This window comes from Doryrhamphus excisus, linkage group LG21 (assembly GCF_037039965.1).
Source record: "Doryrhamphus excisus strain RoL-2023G ecotype Guam linkage group LG21, RoL_Dexc_Guam_v1.1, whole genome shotgun sequence".
Classification (NCBI taxonomy): Eukaryota; Metazoa; Chordata; class Actinopteri; order Syngnathiformes; family Syngnathidae; genus Doryrhamphus; species Doryrhamphus excisus.
In genome coordinates, this window is record NC_136377.1 from 2,337,622 (window position 1) to 2,358,675 (window position 21,054).

The 21,054-nt window shown below is 40.4% G+C and overlaps 1 protein-coding gene across 10 annotated transcripts in view; it reads left to right on the forward strand.

Annotated features, from left to right (window-relative positions):
• The window catches only part of auts2a (activator of transcription and developmental regulator AUTS2 a), a 284,655-nt gene that overhangs the window by 81,425 nt on the left and 182,176 nt on the right, over positions 1-21,054 (forward strand). For 9 of the 10 annotated variants that reach the window (XM_078787521.1, XM_078787522.1, XM_078787520.1 and 6 more), the window contains one exon: positions 6,606-6,707. In XM_078787521.1, coding sequence (XP_078643647.1) covers positions 6,606-6,707 — 102 coding nt within the window. The remainder of the gene's footprint in view (positions 1-6,605; positions 6,708-21,054) is intronic. The other variant, XM_078787519.1, reaches the window with a different exon arrangement.

Here is a 21,054-nt window from a genome sequence, read left to right on the forward strand (position 1 = left end):
TGCTTCGAATGTCTGATACGCCGTGTAGTCACCGCCATGGCGGCCATGCTTACACGACTTGGATGGAAGCTTTATTGAAGATGATTGTGTGCTTTTATATACTGCCCCCGCACGCCGCCAACAGTAAGGGTTGATGCTCCGTGACAGGCTTGGCGGGGGCGGACGGGGGGCGGGGGGGGGACATGGACACAGAGGCCGGGCTGGACTGCTGTCTGCGGCAGTTAGAGCAGCTGTGCCTCAGCGTGGAGCACCGGGTCAGCGCCGGGCCATGCTGGTGGGCTTCCCTACACAGCCACTGTCAGAAAGATCTTGTAGGTCCTCTCGTCAGTCGTCTGACAGGCCCCCCGACCGACCCTCGGGCCCCCTTTTCACTCCCCGGTCTCATCAGATAAAGCTTTCCGAGCGCTAAACCGGAGCAGCATTTTCCAACTGCTGTTGTCAAGCAGCTCGATGTGATTTTACGACATCGCCTCACTGCGAGGAAGATTTATATAGAGGCTGGAAGGTCCATAATTAGCAAAGTTGAATGTTCTTCAATGAGTGGCAAATGGGTCCCCCGAGGCTAAGACGTAAGAGCCTGCATGAAGTCCTCAAGTATTCCTCAAGTTGTTCATTTTAACTGCAGAGTGGAGAAGTTCCAGAGCACTTTAGCGGCCATTGTATATACTGCCGAGCTCTGAAGGCGGTATAAAAGGATATATTCAAAGCGTAGTCACTGGAAACCAAGTCAGTCCGAGAATTTAGCTCTTAGACATGGAACCAAAAGAAGGTATACTATTGTTGAAGCTACAAGTCAGCGTGATAATTTAGCTCTTTGACATGGAACCAAAAGAAGGTATACTATTGTTGAAGCTACAAGTCAGCGTGAGAATTTAGCTCTTTGACATGGAACCAAAAAAGGGTATACTATTGTTGAAGCTACAAGTCAGCGTGAGAATTTAGCTCTTTGACATGGAACCAAAAGAAGGTATACTATTGTTGAAGCGACAAGTCAGCGTGAGAATTTAGCTCTTTGACATGGAACCAAAAGAAGGTATACTATTGTTGAAGCTACAAGTCAGCGTGAGAATTTAGCTCTTTGACATGGAACCAAAAGAAGGTATACTATTGTTGAAGCTACAAGTCAGCGTGAGAATTTAGCTCTTAGACATGGAACCAAAAGAAGGTATACTATTGTTGAAGCTACAAGTCAGCGTGAGAATTTAGCTCTGAGACATGGAACCAAAAGAAGGTATACTATTGTTGAAGCTACAAGTCAGCGTGAGAATTTAGCTCTTTGACATGGAACCAAAAGAAGGTATACCATTGTTGAAGCTACAAGTCAGCGTGAGAATTTAGCTCTTTGACATGGAACCAAAAGAAGGTATACTATTGTTGAAGCTACAAGTCAGCGTGAGAATTTAGCTCTTTGACATGGAAGAAAAAGAAGGTATACTATTGTTGAAGCTACAAGTCAGCGTGAGAATTTAGCTCTTTGACATGGAACAAAAAGAAGGTATACTATTGTTGAAGCTACAAGTCAGCGTGAGAATTTAGCTCTTTGACATGAAACCAAAAGAAGGTATACTATTGTTGAAGCTACAAGTCAGCGTGAGAATTTAGCTCTTTGACATGGAACCAAAAGAAGGTATACTATTGTTGAAGCTACAAGTCAGCTTGAGAATTTAGCTCTTTGACATGGAACCAAAAGAAGGTATACTATTGTTGAAGCTACAAGTCAGCGTGAGAATTTAGCTCTTTGACATGGAACCAAAAGAAGGTATACTATTGTTGAAGCTACAAGTCAGCGTGACAATTTAGCTCTTTGACATGGAACCAAAAGAAGATATACTATTGTTGGAGCTACAAGTCAGCGTGATCATTTAGCTCTTAGACATGGAACCAAAAGAAGGTATACTAATGTTCTTCAATGAGTGGCAAATGGGTCCCCCGAGGCTAAGACATAAGAGCCTGCGTGAAGTCTACGAGAATTCCTCAAGGTGTTCATTTTAACTGCAGAGTGGAGAAGTTCCAGAGCACTTTAGCGGCCATTGTATATACTGCCGAGCTCTGAAGGCGGTATAAAAGGATATATTCAAAGCGTAGTCACTGGAAACCAACGGGGGTACGACAACGCCGCAGGAAATAGACAATTTATTATCAGCAATGCTTCCCAGCGAGCGGATTATCTATAAAAGTTTCATGGTTCTCCCTCAGTGGCAAGCAGCCATAAAACTTCCCAAATGAGGGACTTGTTAATTTACTTGTTAAAGCAAATTAAAAATTCATAAGTGCTTTTAGGTAAATGAGATCCTCTTTCATTGCCGCCCGAGTGGAATTCTCACCGCCGGATCCTTTGAGGACAGGTTAGCTGTGCTGAGAGCCGCACAAGAACAATAAAAGCTGTTAAACTGCTCCGGCTTTTATTACTGCTGAGCTCTGCAGCTGCTGTGTGCGACTAAGGGAAACCGGGACTCGAACGCAAGAGAATCCCGCAGAGGCCTGAACATGGGGAAAACGCTGCTGACGAGCGATGGATGATGAGGCTGGTGGGGCAAACGGTGAACGTCCGGGGGTTGCCGGGGTGGCTTTTGTGGTTAGGAACGTTAGCAGGCCTACTTTAACGCTTGATTGCTTTGAACCTAGAATGGATCCCTCGGGGATGAGACAATATGCTTGTGAAATTCCGCTAGGGTAACAGTTAGCTTAGCGAGGAACTAATTGACTCCACATGTTTGAGAGCATGTTGGAGTGGAAATTGCGGCGCAACAGTGACAGGTTCAGTATTTGTTTACATTTTTCCTGCACTCTAATCCGGAGAGTGGTGTGCCGACTCGTGTTTGCGTGTTCCCCATCTGCCTCCGACATTAGTAACATGGAAGCATTCCGCACGGATTTAGCGTCTTGTTTTGAAATTGTAGCATTAAGACGGTCTGCGACATAGCTTAAGTGTTCTTGTAATGATTCGTGCGAGGATGCAAGGAAGAAAAAGAAAAACTAAAGCCACCTTGACGCTTGCATGAAGGATGTCGCCACAGTGGTGCGCAATTTTGCATGCTGATGGGTAGATTATTTGTAGATGGAAAAACGTGCCAGTGTGCGGTGTTCAAAATGTTCCAAAATTCCCGAGCACACATAATCTTCATGCCACTTGCACCAACTAGTCGTCTCATGTTAAAACGAGATGGTTCAAATCCGAAGTCAGAGGCTTGAAATGTTTCCTTATTTGGTATAAGTATACCAAATTACCAAGTTTTTTTTCTCAATTTTCCACACCAATAAATAAGGAAAAATATCCACTTCCTTATTCTTCCGTGCAATGGTATTATTAATTAGCATAAAATAGTGGAAGTGAATGGTAGTGTCCATTATTGGTGGTAAAACTGAAGCTATATTTAAAAGATCTACCAACTGTACCTTGTGGGAGTGATCAGATCACGACTGCTAATAAGAGGCGATCATGGTCGACCCCCGCACAGGTTTCTCATTCAGATTTATTATCAGACAGAAGGTCATTAAATTTCAGTTGTTTTTAATTGCATTTACCACCACCATTGCCTCCGTTTGCTTTTCCTTCATCGGTCATAAAAAGAAATTAATTCATCATCAGAACTTGCAAGTGAATGGAAAAAATAGAATAAAGTGTATTCTCTAAAGTCATTTAAAGGAGCTCGGGGGCAAATTAAAGTGAACAAGCTGAGGGATACGTGTTCAAATAGCTGTGTAATCACGTCCTGAGTTATTTAATAGTCTGGAAAGATGAGCCTCTCCGTTGGACTTCTATTATTAGACCGGTTCTTAAGGCAAAACTCAGAGTAAATATCTTGGCAAAAATATATATTTTTCATTTTTTTTTACTTCATCAATGAAAAAAGTGTTTTTGTTACATAAACACTGGACACCCTTATGCATAATTATGCATTTTTGGCCTTGTGCGACTTATACTCTGGAGCGACTTATAGACCAGAAAATACGGTAATCGACTGAAAAACAAATCGTTACCGTCCAAATACCGTATTTTCCAGACTATAAGTGGCACTTTTTTTCCTAGGTTGGCTGTTCCTGCGACTTATACTCCAGAGCAACTTATAAATGAAAAAAATGTCTGTTTTGGTCAAGTAGTTTGGAAAATAAATTACCCGCCAAAAATGCAACTTATACTCCAGTGCGACTTATGTATGTTTTTTTTTTCTACCTAATTATGCATTTTTGGCCTTGTGCTACTTATACTCCAGTGCGACTTATGTATGTTTTTTTTTTACATAATTATGCATTTTTGGCCTTGTGCGACTTATACTCCAGTGCGACTTATGTATGTTTTTTTTTTACCTAATTATGCATTTTTGGCCTTGTGCGACTTATACTCCAGTGCGACTTATGTATGTTTTCTTTTTTTACCTAATTATGCATTTTTGGCCTTGTGCGACTTATACTCCAGTGCGACTTATGTATGTTTTTTTCTACCTAACTATGCTTTTTTGGCCTTGTGCAACTTATACTCCAGTGCGACTTATGTATGTTTTTTTTCTACCTAATGATGCATTTTTGGCCTTGTGCGACTTATGCTCCAGTGTGACTTATGTATGTTTTTTTCTACCTAAATATACATTTTTGTCCTTGTGCGACTTATACTCCAGTGCGACTTATGTATGTTTTTTTTTCTAGCTAATTATGCATTTTTGGTCTTGCGCGACTTATTCTCCAGTGCGACTTATGTATGTTTTTTTCTACCTAATTATGCATATTTGGCCTTGTGCGACTTATACTCCGGTGTGACTTATGTATGTTTTTTTTTTCTACCTAATTATGGATTTTTGGCCTTGTGCGACTTATACTCTGGAGCGACTTATGTATGTTTTTTTTCTACCTAATTATGCATTTTTGTCCTTGTGCGACTTATACTCCAGTGCGACTTATGTATGTTTTTTTTCTACCTAATTATGCATATTTGGCCTTGTGCGACTTATACTCCAGTGCGACTTGTGTATTTTTTTTTCTACCTAATTATGGATTTTTGGCCTTGTGCGACTTATACTCCAGTGCGACTTATGTATGTATATATGACTTATGTATGTTTTTTTCTACCTAATTATGCATATTTGGCCTTGTGCGACTTATACTCCAGTGCGACTTATGTATTTTTTTTTTCTACCTAATTATGGATTTTTGGCCTTGTGCGACTTATACTCCAGTGCGACTTATGTATGTATATATGACTTATGTATGTTTTTTTCTACCTAATTATGCATTTCTGGCCATGTGCGACTTATACTCCGGCGCGACTTATAGTCCAGAAAATACGGTAATCATGATTAATTTATTCATACAGTAATTAATGTGAATAAAAATTGAATCATTGTCTATACACACCCACACACACACACACAGTGTATATGGCTACTGTTTATTATTCCTGCTTTATTCTGTGAAAGTCTATGAAGTCCCTTAAGACTATCTGGCATTTAGAAAAAAAATGTGCTCTGGTTTTGGTGGGAATTAAATGTTATTAGTGCTATCACAGCGCAGGGCACCGGTGGCCTTGGGTCTGTGTTCTCTCCGGCTTTTTCTCATTTCTGTCTGAGCACACACATTCAAATGCACATTTCCGCACACACCCAAACACCTACATAGACCCATCAGGCATTCCCAACGCTCAGACTCTCTTATCACATTCAGTCACTCTGGCGAATCAGCTTGCCTTTTACCCATCATGCAATTCTCTCAAGGAATAGGATTCCTTTCACACTACTAATGGCTACAGAAAAGGGAACATTTTCATTTTAATTATGTGCTCTTTTGTTGAGTTCTGTCGCTATTCCCTTGCCTTGTGGCCTCTAATCGCACCAAGCCATGTCCAATACCTGAAAGGAGTGCATGGAAGGCATCGTGTCTGTGTGGCTCCGTACCCCCCCAAACCCCCCCTTTCAAGTGGGAGGAGGAAAAGGTGTCATCATGTTCTTGTCCAAGCTCTTTGTGCATGCAGAACATGGCTCTACTTTTTCCCATTAAGCGTCTGAGCCCCACTTTACTGCGCCATCCCATAAAGCCTGTTTTTTTATGTGCTTTGGTCTACGAGGGACAGAACGGACGCTTTGATGGACATCAGTCACACACTTGGACAGGGACTAGACGCCCGACCTCCCCCGGGGTTTTTTATTGTTCTCTAAAATTTGAAGAGTCTCAGATGCTGGCGGATTGGCGCGACGTTCCTTTTTATTCCCGTCACTTTGCTGCATTCCCATCTGAGCGTCTAGAGAATGACACTTGCTGAGCGGCCTCAGCGTGCGGTGTCTGCTTGGAAAAGGATAGTGGCTCCATTTGGACTTCTGGAACAGGGGGCGAGGGGGGGGGCTTTGTCTCTGCTCTCTTTTTCATGAGTAGCCTCATACTGGGAGATCAGATGGCGTCTTTCATTGGCAAGCATCTTGGCCGCCGTTGAATAGGTGGAGAAACAAGACCGACTCACAGAGACCGACTCGGCAGACTCCTGCCAGTTCTCACATGTTCAATGACCTGAATTCGGCGGGACGCCTCCCGTGGCCGGCGTTATCCGTGTACAGCTACAGCGGATGGGTTTATCTTCATGTTGTTAACCTGAGGTCTTTTTTTTCTGTGTGTTTCTGCAGCAGAAGCCAGGACAGAACAAGTGCAAGGACAGCGACAGCGACAGTGTGAGCGGCGAGGCCAAGCCTTCGAGGAGAAGCAGCTCCAGAGACCGAGTGACGGACGTGAGTACCACAAAACAGTTCAAACCCCACTAGACAGATATTGGATGAGCAGCCGCAACCATGTAGTGAAAGATGTGTGACGGTGACCAAAGGGTCACTAGTTTTTCCCTGAAGCTGTGGATTATTGGGGGGGGGGGGGGGGGGGGGAGTCTACGCATCACTAATTATGACCTACTGTTATCGCTCTAATGGAATAAAAGCATTGTTTGCACATATGGGTCCCTTGCACCACCCCGTTCATCGTGGGGCCCCATGTATTGTTATTCTGTTAGAATTACGCTTATACAGTACAGTATACTAAGGATCGACTGATACATCGACCGGCCGATGATATATCGGGCCGATATTTACTTGAATCGGTATCGGCCGATACGTGCGTGAGTTCGCCAATATATTTTTCCGCCACATGATTTACAGACAGGCATCCGCCGGGCAGCTATGTGTAATATTTGTTTTGTAATATTCGTTATCATTGGCCATCGGCTTAGGGGTAATGGAAAACAATCGGCATCGGCCCGAAAAAAAACATATCGGTCGATCCCTAATACCTATCATACATACAATACACAAATAAATTTTCCATTATTGATCGGCCCCACAGGGGACTGTAATCGTATTGTTTCTGTTAGAATTATGCTTATACAGTACATTATACTAAGGATCGACCGATACATCGATCGGCCGATCATATATCGGGCCGATATTTGCGTTCTATACTTGAATCGGTATCGGCCGATATGTGTGTGGGTTCGCCGATATATTTTTCCGCCGCATTATTTACAGACAGGCATCCGCCGGGCAGCTATGTGTAATATTTGTTTTGTAATATTTGTTATCATTATCAAAATTGTCAAATGTCGGCCCAAGCAAAATCCGCCATCGGCTAAGGGGTAATGGAAAACAATCGGTATGGGTATCGGCCCGAAAAAAAAAAAACATCGGTCGATCCCTCATACCTATCATACATCGGCCGGCCGTTATATCGGGCCGATATTTGCGATCGGTCGATCCCTCATACCGACCATACATACAATACACAAATAAATTTTCCATTATTGATGGACCCCAGAGGGGACTGTAATCGCATTGCTTGGAACGGTATCGGCCGATACGCCGATTTATTTTTCCACCGCATGATTTACAGACAGGCATCCGCCAGGCAGCTATGTGTTGCCGGAGGAAATAGCAGAATCCTAGCTGAATAGCTGAATCCTTAAGAAAGCTGAATCCTACTTTGTTCAGTTTACATTGAAATAAATATTTGTTTAAACTTGAGACCTGGAATATTTGTTATGATATCGTCCGATATGCGTGTGAGTTTGTCGATATATTTTTCCGCATTATTTACAGACAGGCATCCGCCAGGAAGCTATGTGTAATATTTGTTTTTTAATATTTGTTATCATTATCAAAATTGTCAAATATCGGCCCAAGCAAAATCAGCCATCGGCTTAGGGGTAATGGAAAACAATCGGTATCGGCCCGAAAAAAAAATATCGGTCGATCCCTAATACCTATCATACAAACAATACACAAATCAATTTTCCATTATTGATCGGCCCACAGGGGACTGTAATCATATTGTTTCTGTTAGAATTATGCTTATACAGTACAGTATACTAAGGATCGACCGATACATCTGATCATCGGCCGATCATATATCGGGCCGATATTTGCGTTCTAACGCCGATTTATTTTTTCCGCCGCATGATTTACAGACAGGCATCCGCCGGGCAGCTATGTGTTGCCGGAGGAAATGTTTTATATATCTTACTAAGTGGATAAAACTTAAACTACGTATGTCTATGGTACTTTTACAATCAGTAACTGTTACATTTGTTCACTTCCTGCTTTCCATAATACAGTTTAAGTTTTTTTTTTTTTTTTACAATTACAATGCCATAATGGGTACCATAGTAAGTGTCAATATAGTGATATATATAGCACATCATGACTGGTTCAAGACTCTTATTTGTTTATTATGTATTTATATTTTTGGTTATTTGTTTATTATATATTTGTTTAAACTTAAGACCTGTAATATTTGTTATCATTGTAATTTTTTCATATAAATTGAGGGAGCAAAAGCAGTATCGGCCACAAATATCGGCCCATGCAAAATCTTTCATGGGCTAAGGGTGATGGGGAAAAAAATTGATATCGGCATCAGCCGAAAAAAAAGCCATTATCGGTCGATCCCTACAGTATACAGTATTCAATACATTGTAATACCGGTATTGTAGTTCTTTGTTATTCACTTCATCACACACGATAAAAACGCCTCATAATGGAGTCGTTTCATTGTTTCTTACTTTGGATGTCAGCCAGACTAAAAGGTAAGTCCTTAATCAACCGTACTTCAGCTCTGGAATCATTCTCCTTCCAATCAAAAGTGTACTCGTACAGCCGAAGTATCACCCGTCCCACACACACACACACATACTACACACATATACACGCAACTTACCTAGTACCCAGCTGAAGACTTAAGTGGCAGAATTACCGCGCACGCTCACGTAGACTTTGATTTGTGTGAAGAACTTGCTGCGTGGCAATCAGATATCTGCCCGTAATTAAAACTGTCAGCTGAGAGACAAGCGACTCTTTGGAAAAAGACATAAACGAACAAGTGGTGCAGAACCGATTGTGCATGTAGCCTCACGACGCTTGACTGGGCATGAAATTAAATAAGTCATTTGATGTCGGCGACAGAAATTGAAATATTTGCTGATTCCTATCAGTGGCGCCTTGGCTACATACCTAGAACTTGTGGAGTTCCGACACGGATAACTTGTGTACAGTCATGAGAGCGACCTTTTGTTATCTGTTATTATCTCAGTCAATAAAAAGTGGCGATTTTGACACGCCCACTTCCACGCTTTGACGTCAGTAGAACTTTGTCAAACCGAGTGTTCAAAGCCATCCCAATTTTCTTTCAGGGCCCTTTTTCAACGTGAAAACCTCATTATGTGATGCTTTGGTATTGTTTTTCACCAGAATACAACATCAGCCACGTTTTTCTCTTTCCGAATGGAATCTTCCAAAATGACCTTTCCCGAAAACAATGGTATCCATGGAAAGGAATATTCCAATCTCTTGTCTACATGCGACGCATGTAGACAAGAGATGTAATCCAACAGAATAGTCAATGAGGCATGCCCAGTAAAACGTAAACATCAACATCACGTGATACCGACTTCTCCCGAGTTTTTCTTTCACTTGTTGGAATAACTCCGTATTCCCAGTTTTTCCTTCGTCCGGTCTTGAAATTTATTTTGATTCAAAAACAAACTTTCCTTAGCAGTCCAGTGCCGATTGCTGGCCTCCATTTTTAAAACTGAAGAACGTCTGGATCTGCGTGTTACGTCATATCTGAGCATGCGCTGAAAGAACACACCCAGGATAAATTTAAACAGGAAAAGATCAAATTAATATTTTAAATAATATTAATATAAAATAATAATAATATAATCCTGATGGTTTAAAGCAGGGGTCTCAAACTCAATTTACTTGGGGGCCACTGGAGCTCAGGTCAGGGTGAGACTGGGCCATATCAGGTTTTCCAAAAAAAAAAAAAAACCAAAAAACGCATTTATTAAAAGCAAAAAAATTAAAAAAAACTTTGCTTTGGTTCCAATTTTCTGCAATAAAAGCTCTGATAAAACATTCCACTGTTTTCAAATATCTTACTTTTTATTTTTCTACACAAAATAAGATGAAAAATAAATAAACAAATAAAGAACAAAGAAAATCAATCAATCAGTAATAAATAAATATAATAATAATAATAATAATAAAACGGCAAATAATAAAAACTTAAGAAACCACATATAGTTGGTGGGTAGACAAATGATTTTTTTCAGATTAAAATAAACAAAGCATTATTAGAGCCCTGTAGACATGACAAAACACGACTATAGTCACATTTATACTCTTTTTATTTACAACATATTGCGCAACTGCAGGGTCTTGAGACACATGCTAACTCGCAAACTAGACAGCTAGCCACCTAAACGGTAGCCTTTGAGTTATTTCCTTTCAACTTAAATAGCCAAAAACTTACCACTTCCACACGGATAGGGAGGATAACTATTAACAGTTATTTAACCTTTAACATGAACATGAATCAAACGTAATAATTTTTTCTGGGTACATGATACCATACAGCATCCATATCAAACTTGCGGGGGCCGCACTGACATTAAACTTTCATATCAAGGCGGGGGCCTCAAAGTAGTGTCCTGCGGGCCACATTTGGCCCGCGGGCCGCGGGTTTGAGACCCCTGGTTTAAAGTCTACATTAAGTCATTAGATGACTTGTTTACATAGTGTTTGTGCTTATTATACCTGCGCATAGAGAATACAAAATTGTTTCCGTTTGAGCTAATAATGCGAAAGCAATTGTAATATTTGGGTCCATGTATACGTGACTATTGTAACAATAAAGAAGCATTTCGGTCCCCTTTAATGTTTCCATTAACAGTTGACATAAGGTTTGCCGTCGGGTCATTGTCAAGGCCCCTTGCTCGGCTACGCTGTCACAAGGTGTAACGTAATGATCGCTACACCCAGACAATGCAAAAGCAACACGAGTCCATCCAAAGTCACTCATTATTACCAGGGAGCAGCGTGAGACAGGAGCCGGCCTTGACCTCGGCCGTTCATTAGACCAACAGTTTGCTAATGGTGTTTGCCGTAACCCTCCCTTCCCCTTGACGCTCCAATGGAGCAGATGAACCGAGTCTCCCGACCTGGCGCTGGCTGGCAAGGGCGATCGGGGGCCAGACGAGGTCAGGTCTGGCAGCCTCCTCTCCCGCATCCTTTTTTCACTCCATCCTGCCAGCTCATTAAGGCGTACAAATGGCATATCAGGTCGGGCTGTGTTTGCCTCAACCCCCCCCCCCCCCCCCCCCCCAAAAAACCGCAGCTAAATTGGCAGGCTTAGCTGCGTTTCCTCTGAAGTGCCTGGTTCCCTTTTGGGTACGTTTGAAGTCGACATGGCAGCCTTCCCCCACCAAAACCCCACGCCTTTCAGTCTGGGTGGCAGGGCAGCGGTCCCAAGCCGAGGGAGTCAGCTGGATCAGGGAGGGAAGAGGAGCTCGGGATGAATCACTCCCGTTTAGTCTCTGTGGCAAGGGGTGAAATGCCATCATTACCCAGCTGCCTATCAAATAAATTGGCAATTATCGGCCTGGGATCGCGAGTAAACAGCGTGCTACTCTTTTTTTTTTTTTTTTTTCTCCCCACCCACGGCTCTTGATAAGAGGCAGGTGCAATCGAGAGAAGCTTTGGAGTGCTGGGTCACAGCCCACAGTTTGGCGCTAGGTACATGCCACTGGCTATAATGAATGAATCTATAGATTTCGGGGGCCGTTTTTGCAGCTTGTTCTCAGAAAAATGTATGAAATTGTGGGACTTCTTAAGGACAACACGATATTACCTATATTTGAATTTGACCGTTTTCCAAGTTGCGCATCGGAAAATCCCAACTGCAACAACCACCAAAAACTGGTACACACAAAGCCACTAAATAAAGACCCATATAGCAAAAACACCAAGACACGTTTCATGGTCTCATACCCGGCAGTATTCAGTGGAAAAATAAATACATAAATACATAAATAAATAAATACATGAATAAATAAATACATAAATAAATATTTATTATATGTATTATAAATACATTTATTATATATATTATACATATTTATTTATAAATAAATATCTATGATATGTATTATAAATATTTATTTATTGATTATTTATTTACTATTTATTTAATAAATAAATAAATATTTATTATATGTATTATAAATATATTTATTATATATATTATGAATATTTATTTCTAAATAAATATTTATTATATGTATTATAAATATATTTATTATATATTATAAATATGTTTATTATATATTATAAATATTTATTTATTGATTATTTATTATTTATTTATTTATAACAAATGTTTATTTCATAACATTTATTTATTAATAAATATAAATAAACAATAAATCATAAATAATAAATACATATTTTTATAATATATATAATAAATACATTTATAATACATATAATACATATTTATGTATTTATTAATAAATCATAAATAATAAAATAATAATATTACTAATAAATAAATATTTATAATATATGTATTTATTTATTTATTTAAAGTGGATTCCCGCAAAGTAGGATTCAATATTACAAATGGAAAATGTTCATACTTTGAGCATAGAAAACCTTTATATGACTTTCTAAATACTACAGTCACCTTTACATTCATATTATCCTTTGTTTGCACCATATTGTGTGTCGGGACAAAAGCGACAAAAGCCGCCGATTTACGTATAGCATGCTACCGAGCTAACTCGTTAGCCTCCATTGTATTTATTCTAAACTTAAAAAAAGGTTTCAAATGGAATTGGGAAGGAAAAACAAAGTAAGAAGCCAAAAAAAACATACCACTTCCACACATAATGTGAGAACACTGTCATATTGGATATGCAGTGTTAAGGTAATATAATGTCTGATCAGTGAATCATTGCTGGTGCCTTTTGACCAGAATATTACATATAATATTTTAACCACCTGCATTTTTGTTTATTTGTTACTGTTTAAACAAGAACAAAACTAAAAAAAAAATATCTATTTGTACTTTAGTTTTCAGTTTCCAGTACACGCCCAAAGTAAAAAAGTTTTTACTGAAAAATTGTTTAAAATTTTTTTTAAATAAACCTAGGAAGTCGACACACATGCTTATCGCCACCTCTGGCATTAAAAAAAAAAACAAGTCGGCTTTTCTCTCTCCATCCCCTCTCTTTTATTTATGTGTCCCTTTCCCACTTCCACTGCCCGCGGTGTGGTTGTTATGAACAGATTGTGACACTTTGTGTCATGGCAGTCGAGCAAAATTATGCTTGATCTCCATTGCCCTGCCACAATCGCAACCGCCAAATGTCTGTCAGGGGACCGTGAGAGGTCCCCTTGGATGGCTTGTCTAAAAGTGCTGGGGGCAGGCCTGCCTCCTCTGCCTGCATCCACACAGAGACCGGCTTGGAAACCAAATGATGGAACCTGATGTATGGCTTTTCATACACGGCCATTTTGGTCCAGATCCTAACTTGGGGAGTGGAGTGGAATTTCTTCTTTCCTGGGAAATTCCCGTCGCCTTTATTTTATGAGCTGTCGTGTCAAATGATGGAACATGTTGGATGGATCCAACATAAGGAACCTGTGTGCTAATATTTTATAACCCTCTGGTGCGGGGGGGGGGGGTTGTGTTTCACTGTTAGGCAGGGGTCTCAAACTCAGTTTACTTGTGGGCCACTGGTGCTCGGGTCTGGGTGAAAAAAAAAAAACGCATGAAAAAAATGAAAAAAAATTTCTACACAATATAAGAAATAAAAAAATAAACAAATCAAGAATAAAGAAAATCAATCAGTAATACATAAATAAATATAATAATAACAATAAAACGGCAAATAATAAAAACTTAAGAAACCACATATAGTTGGTGGGTAGACAAATGATTTTTTTCAGATTAAAATGAACAAAGCATTATTAGAGCCCTGTAGACATGACAAAACACGACTATAGTCACATTTATACTCTTTTTATTTACAACATATTGCGCAACTGCAGGGTCTCGAGACACATGCTAACTCGCAAACTAGAGAGCTAGCGACCTTAAACGGTAGCCTTCAAGTTATTTCCTTTCAACTTAAATAGCCAAAAACTTACCACTTCCACACGGATAGAGAGGATAACTATTAACAGTTATTTAACCTTTAACATGAACATTAATCAAACGTAATAATTTTTTTTATGGGTATGACATGCTGATTTTCAAGACGTTATGAGTCTGTTTTGGTTTAAGTCGGATGTTCTTGCCCATTTGTGTCGACCAGGGAAGTGGACATTTGGGATTGTCAAGTTATCCGGGAAGAGTTTATGGAAACGGACAAAATCAAAAGCTGTCTTTGGGTGAGAGGCGGGGTACACCCTGGACTGGTTGCCAGCCAATCACAGGGCACATATAGACAAACAACCATTCACACTCACATTCATACCTATGGACAATTTGGAGTCGCTAATTAACCAGTGGCTAATAGTCTAAAAATAAAGAATTCATTTCAAGAAATGCTGCAAATGTTTGACAGACAGTGGAATGTGGGAGGAAACCGGAGTACCCGGAGAAAACCCACGCATGCACGTGGAGAACATGCAAACTCCACACAGAGATGACCGAGGGTGGAGTCGAACCCTGGTCCTCCTAGCTGTGAGGTCTGCGCGCTAACCACTCGACCACCGTGCCGCCCCAAACTGAGGGTTATATTTTCTAAAGGTTCCAGGTGGTTCCACCGAGACCGGTTTTCATGGTACATCCACGACTTGGTGCTCACGTCCGAATAAGAAACACATCAACGGTTGTGTTCGGTGACCTCTGGAGTTCCCCCAGTTACCAATTTATCTCTGCTAATTATTGACTACACTCGGACGCCACAAAGCTCAAACCGAATGTGACATTTTTCGGAATATCGTGACCTATAAACGATTCGCTATTATATTACTTATTCATGCGGTAAAACCATATTATTTAATTGTTGGAATTGATACAGAGCTGAAGTGGTAAATACCGCTTTGGCTGATACCAGCTGAATGCAGTCCCCCCTTCTTCTTGCGAGGGGATGATAAATCTATTCTCATGGAAGATTAATGGACTGGAGAAGTGGTGTTGAATGTCGTTGTTGAAGGTTGAAGTATTGAGCGCCTGAATCCTATCCATATGTTTTCAGGAATGACATAAATAGGCTCAGCCGGAATCCACTTTTGACTTATCAAGTTTTAAACCAGTGCCAGAGCCGCGCGGTACTTGCCAAGCGTTCGAGGCTCTAAGGCTTCCAAGAACAAATCCGTTTCCACATACTCTAATTTCCACGGCCACTGACTATACCTCCCTGTTTTTTTGGCTCAGCTGTGTATCGGCAGAGCTTTTGGCTACCTATTATTTCCGCATTTCCCGTAACCCAAGCCTTTAACCCAAAATCCTGATGTCATACCGACCCCCCCGTCCCCCCTTCTCGAGGGAGTCTCGCCTCTCTTTGTTCCAGCTGTGTTGCAATGAAGCTGTTCCAGTGGGGTAAGTTGAATAAGTGGGAGCCCAGAGGAGTCTCCACAGAGGTCTCGCTCTGATTTGATGCATTCAGAGCCCAAGGAGAGAGCGCCAGTTGCCATAGCAATGAGAGGAATGTGGGAACTATAGCCGCATGAAGGAGAAAAATGGGAAGTGGTGCTTTCTTTTGTGATGGAGGGTCCCTTCTGGCAGACATTTCTCCTCTTTTGAATGCACACTGGCCAACAAGTATGTACTGTATATAAAAAAAACACACACACACGAGCAAATAAACAGCTTATAACTACATTAATATTTATTAGGGGTGTAACAGTACACCATAATAATCACAGTTTGGGGCAGATCTCAATATTTTTTAATATCAAATATTCAAAAAGAGTTCAAAAAGAGGTTATGTATACATTTATGTATGTCCCCGATGGGTGCAGGCAACCAATCCGGGCGACCTGTTTTGATGAGTATCACCTGTCAAAGGGCGATAACATTCATTTAACAGGTGTACAGATTTTAACATAATCTGAATTTTTTTTATACATAATTCAATTCAAATACAAACAGGGGCAACTATGCCAATGATTAAAAAAAAAAAAAGTTTTATGATTTTTTTTAAAATAAAAAACATATGATTTTTTTTTATACATAATTCAATTCAAACACGAACACATGTACAAACAGGGGCAACCATGCTAATTATTTAAAAAAGTTTTATGATTTTTTTTATAAAAAAACATATGAAAAAAAAATTTTTTATACATAATTTAATTCAAACACGAACACATGTACAAACAGGGGCAACCATGCCAATGATTTAAAAAAAAGTTTTATTAAATTTTTTTTATAAAAAACATAATATGAAAAAAAATTTTTTTACACATAATTCAATTCAAACACGAACACATGTACAAACAGGGGCAACCATGCCAATGATTTAAAAAAAAGTTTTATTAATTTTTTTTTATAAAAAACATAATATGAAAAAAATTTTTTTTACACATAATTCAATTCAAACACGAACACATGTACAAACAGGGGCAACCATGCCAGTGATTTAAAAAAAAGTTTTATTAATTTTTTTTTATTAAAAAAACCTATGATTTTTTTTATACATAATTCAATTCAAACACGAACACATGTACAAACAGGGGCAACCATGCCAATGATTTAAAAAAAAGTTTTATTAAATTTTTTTTATAAAAAACATAATATGAAAAAAATTTTTTTTACACATAATTCAATTCAAACACGAACACATGTACAAACAGGGGCAACCATGCCAGTGATTTAAAAAAAAGTTTTATTAATTTTTTTTTATTAAAAAAACCTATGATTTTTTTTATACATAATTCAATTCAAACACGAACACATGTACAAACAGGGGCAACCATGCCAATGATTTAAAAAAAAACAGTTTTATGATTTTTTTAATGAAAAATCAGTAAATACTCAACATCTTTTATAGAAAGAGGAGGGGGGAGGAAAGAAAATCCAAGCAAAAAAAAAAAAAAAAAAAAGGCAGGCAATTTTCCAATAAATAAAATTCCAATGACCAGTGTATTCTATGCTGTGCTACAAAGTAAATTATGTAATATCCAATATATATAATATATATATTCATACAAGGACCCAAGTCCAGCATCCTGAGGCTGTACACAATAAAGCAAATATGGCCGAGAACTAGTAAGCATCACACGGATTGTCCAAGAGGAAACAGCTTGTCTCCAAGAATATATCAAGAAGATGGCCTCTGGGGGGGGGGGGCGGCTTGCTAAGTGAACGCCTCAGGCAGTAGAATCCCAGTAAGGAGTAGGAAATACAAAACCCTGCATGGCATGTACCACCGACCACCGGGAGAAGACTGAACTGAAAGACAGCACTGAGGCACCAAGATCAATACGGGTCAGGACCTCAGGTGAAGCCACATAAACAGTGCAGAACATCACAGCAGAGAAGATGCTGGACGGCAACGTATAACGAGTTAGACATCTGTACCAAATATTGAGTCGAGGTCCCAGAGTCATAATGGAAGGAAGATCTGGAGAAAATATGGGTTGTTGAAGGCAGTAGTCCCAGTAGCGATCGGGGCACCCAAGCTGGGTAGATGTCTCCAGCAGATACCAGGACAAATATCTACCATCTTCGTCCAGAAGAACGCAATACTGGGAAGAGCTATGAACAAACGTAGAAATCTCAAGATCCAAGTCCAAGGCCCTGAGCTTGTAGAAGATACTGTCTTGCTTCCAATCCTGGATACTTCACGTTCTACGTATGATCTGAACCACAAAGGCAGACAATTACCCCCGCCCCCCCTCCCCCGCCATCTTCTTGTTCCCAGCAAAGTGTGTTAAATCCAGTCCAAGCACATGGGCTTGAATAAATCTGCATTCGCTTATAAGATTATCCACTGTTTAAACACGACTTCCTGTCTTTACGACCAATCCGCTGAGAGGATGTCTCTGGATGGTACAATGTGGCAAGTTTAGATTTAACATGATTTGCATCCTACACATGGAGGGGGGGGGGGGGTGGAGCGCAGAGATAGTACGTCCATATGTTGTATATGTTTCTGTATATACGTACATACTGTGTATATACAGTATTTGTACTGCCTGTGAATATCCTTGCATCCGGACTGTTCAGGTAGTTTTAGAAAACATTTTGCCTCTCATCCGAGTAGGCCTCATCACTTCATGCTCAAAGACTACGTGGGACACACATCAGTCAGACCAGATAGGACATCTTTACTCCAGTTCATGCTTAAAGACTAGGTGGGACACAAACAGCAGTCAGACCAGATAGGACAGCTGTAGTCTAGGTCATGCTTAATGGCTAGGTGGGACACACACAGCAGTCAGACCAGATAGGACAGCTCTAGTCTAGTTCATGTTTTAAAACTAGGTGGGACACACATCAGTCAGACTAGATAGGACAGCTTTCTTCGAGTTCATGCTTAAAGATAGGTGGGACACACAAATCAGTTTGACTAGATAGGACAGCTTTACTGTAGTTCATGTTTAAAGACTAGGTTTGACACACACATCAGTCGGACCAGATAGGACAGCTCTAGTCTAGTTCATGATCAAAGACTAGGTGGGACACACATCAGTCAGACCAGATAGGACAGCTCTAGTTTAGTTCATGCTTAAAAACTAGGTGGGACACACACAGCAGTCAGACCAGATAGGACAGCTCTAGTCTAGTTCATGATCAAAGACTAGGTGGGACACACATCAGTCAGACCAGATAGGATAGCTATACTCTAGTTCATGCTTAAAGACTAGGTGGGACACCTAGCAGACCAGATAGGACAATCTCTAGTCTAGTTCATGCTTAATGACAAGGCGAGACACACATCAGTCAGACCAGATAGGGCAGCTCTAGTCTAGTTCATGTTTTAAAACTAGGTGGGACACACATCAGTCAGACTAGATAGGACAGCTTTCTTCGAGTTCATGCTTAAAGATAGGTGGGACACACAAATCAGTCTGACCAGATAGGACTGCTTTACTGTAGTTCATGTTTAAAGACTAGGTTTGACACACACATCAGTCGGACCAGATAGGGCAGCTCTAGTCTAGTTCATGATCAAAGACTAGGTGGGACACACATCAGTCAGACCAGATAGGACAGCTCTAGTTTAGTTCATGCTTAAAAACTAGGTGGGACACACACAGCAGTCAGACCAGATAGGACAGCTCTAGTCTAGTTCATGATCAAAGACTAGGTGGGACACACATCAGTCAGACCAGATAGGACAGCTATACTCTAGTTCATGATCAAAGACTAGGTGGGACACACATCAGTCAGACCAGATAGGACAGCTCTAGTTTAGTTCATGCTTAAAAACTAGGTGGGACACACACAGCAGTCAGACCAGATAGGACAGCTCTAGTCTAGTTCATGATCAAAGACTAGGTGGGACACACATCAGTCAGACCAGATAGGACAGCTTTACTCTAGCTCATGCTTAAAGACTAGGAGGAACACACATCAGTCTGACCAGATAGGAAAGCTCTAGTTTAGTTCATGCTTAAAGACTAGGTGGGATACACACATCAGTCAGACCAGATAGGACAGCTTTACTCTAGTTCATGATCAAAGACTAGGTGGGACACAAATCAGTCAGACCAGATAGGACAGCTTTACTCTAGTTCATGCTTAAAGACTAGGAGGAACACACACATCAGTCTGACCAGATAGGACAGCTCTAGTTTAGTTCATGCTTAAAGACTAGGTGGGATACACACATCAGTCAGACCAGATAGGACAGTTTTACTCTAGTTCATGCTTAAAGACTAGGAGGAACACACACATCAGTCTGACCAGATAGGACAGCTCTAGTTTAGTTCATGCTTAAAGACTAGGTGGGATACACACATCAGTCAGACCAGATAGGACAGCTTTACTCTAGTTCATGATCAAAGACTAGGTGGGACACAAATCAGTCAGACCAGATAGGACAGCTTTACTCTAGTTCATGCTTAAATACTAGGAGGAACACACACATCAGTCTGACCAGATAGGACAGCTCTAGTTTAGTTCATGCTTAAAGACTAGGTGGGATACACACATCAGTCAGACCAGATAGGACAGTTTTACTCTAGTTCATGCTTAAAGACTAGGAGGAACACACACATCAGTCTGACCAGATAGGACAGCTCTAGTTTAGTTCATGCTTAAAGACTAGGTGGGATACACACATCAGTCAGACCAGATAGGACAGCTATACTCTAGTTCATGCTTAAAGACTAGGAGGAACACACACATCAGTCTGACCAGATAGGACAGCTCTAGTTTAGTTCATGCTTAAAGACTAGGTGGGATACACACATCAGTCAGACCAGATAGGACAGTTTTACTCTAGTTCATGCTTAAAGACTAGGAGGAACACACACATCAGTCTGACCAGATAGGAAAGCTCTAGTTTAGTTCATGCTTAAAGACTAGGTGGGATACACACATCAGTCAGACCAGATAGGACAGCTTTACTCTAGTTCATGATCAAAGACTAGGTGGGACACAAATCAGTCAGACCAGATAGGACAGCTTTACTCGAGTTCATGCTTAAAGACTAGGTGGGACACGTAGCAGTCAGACCAGATAGGACAGCTCTAGTCTAGTTCATGCTTAAAAACTAGGTGGGACGCACAACAGTCAAACCAGATAGGACAGCTATACACTAGTTCATGCTTAATGACTAGGTAGGACACACAT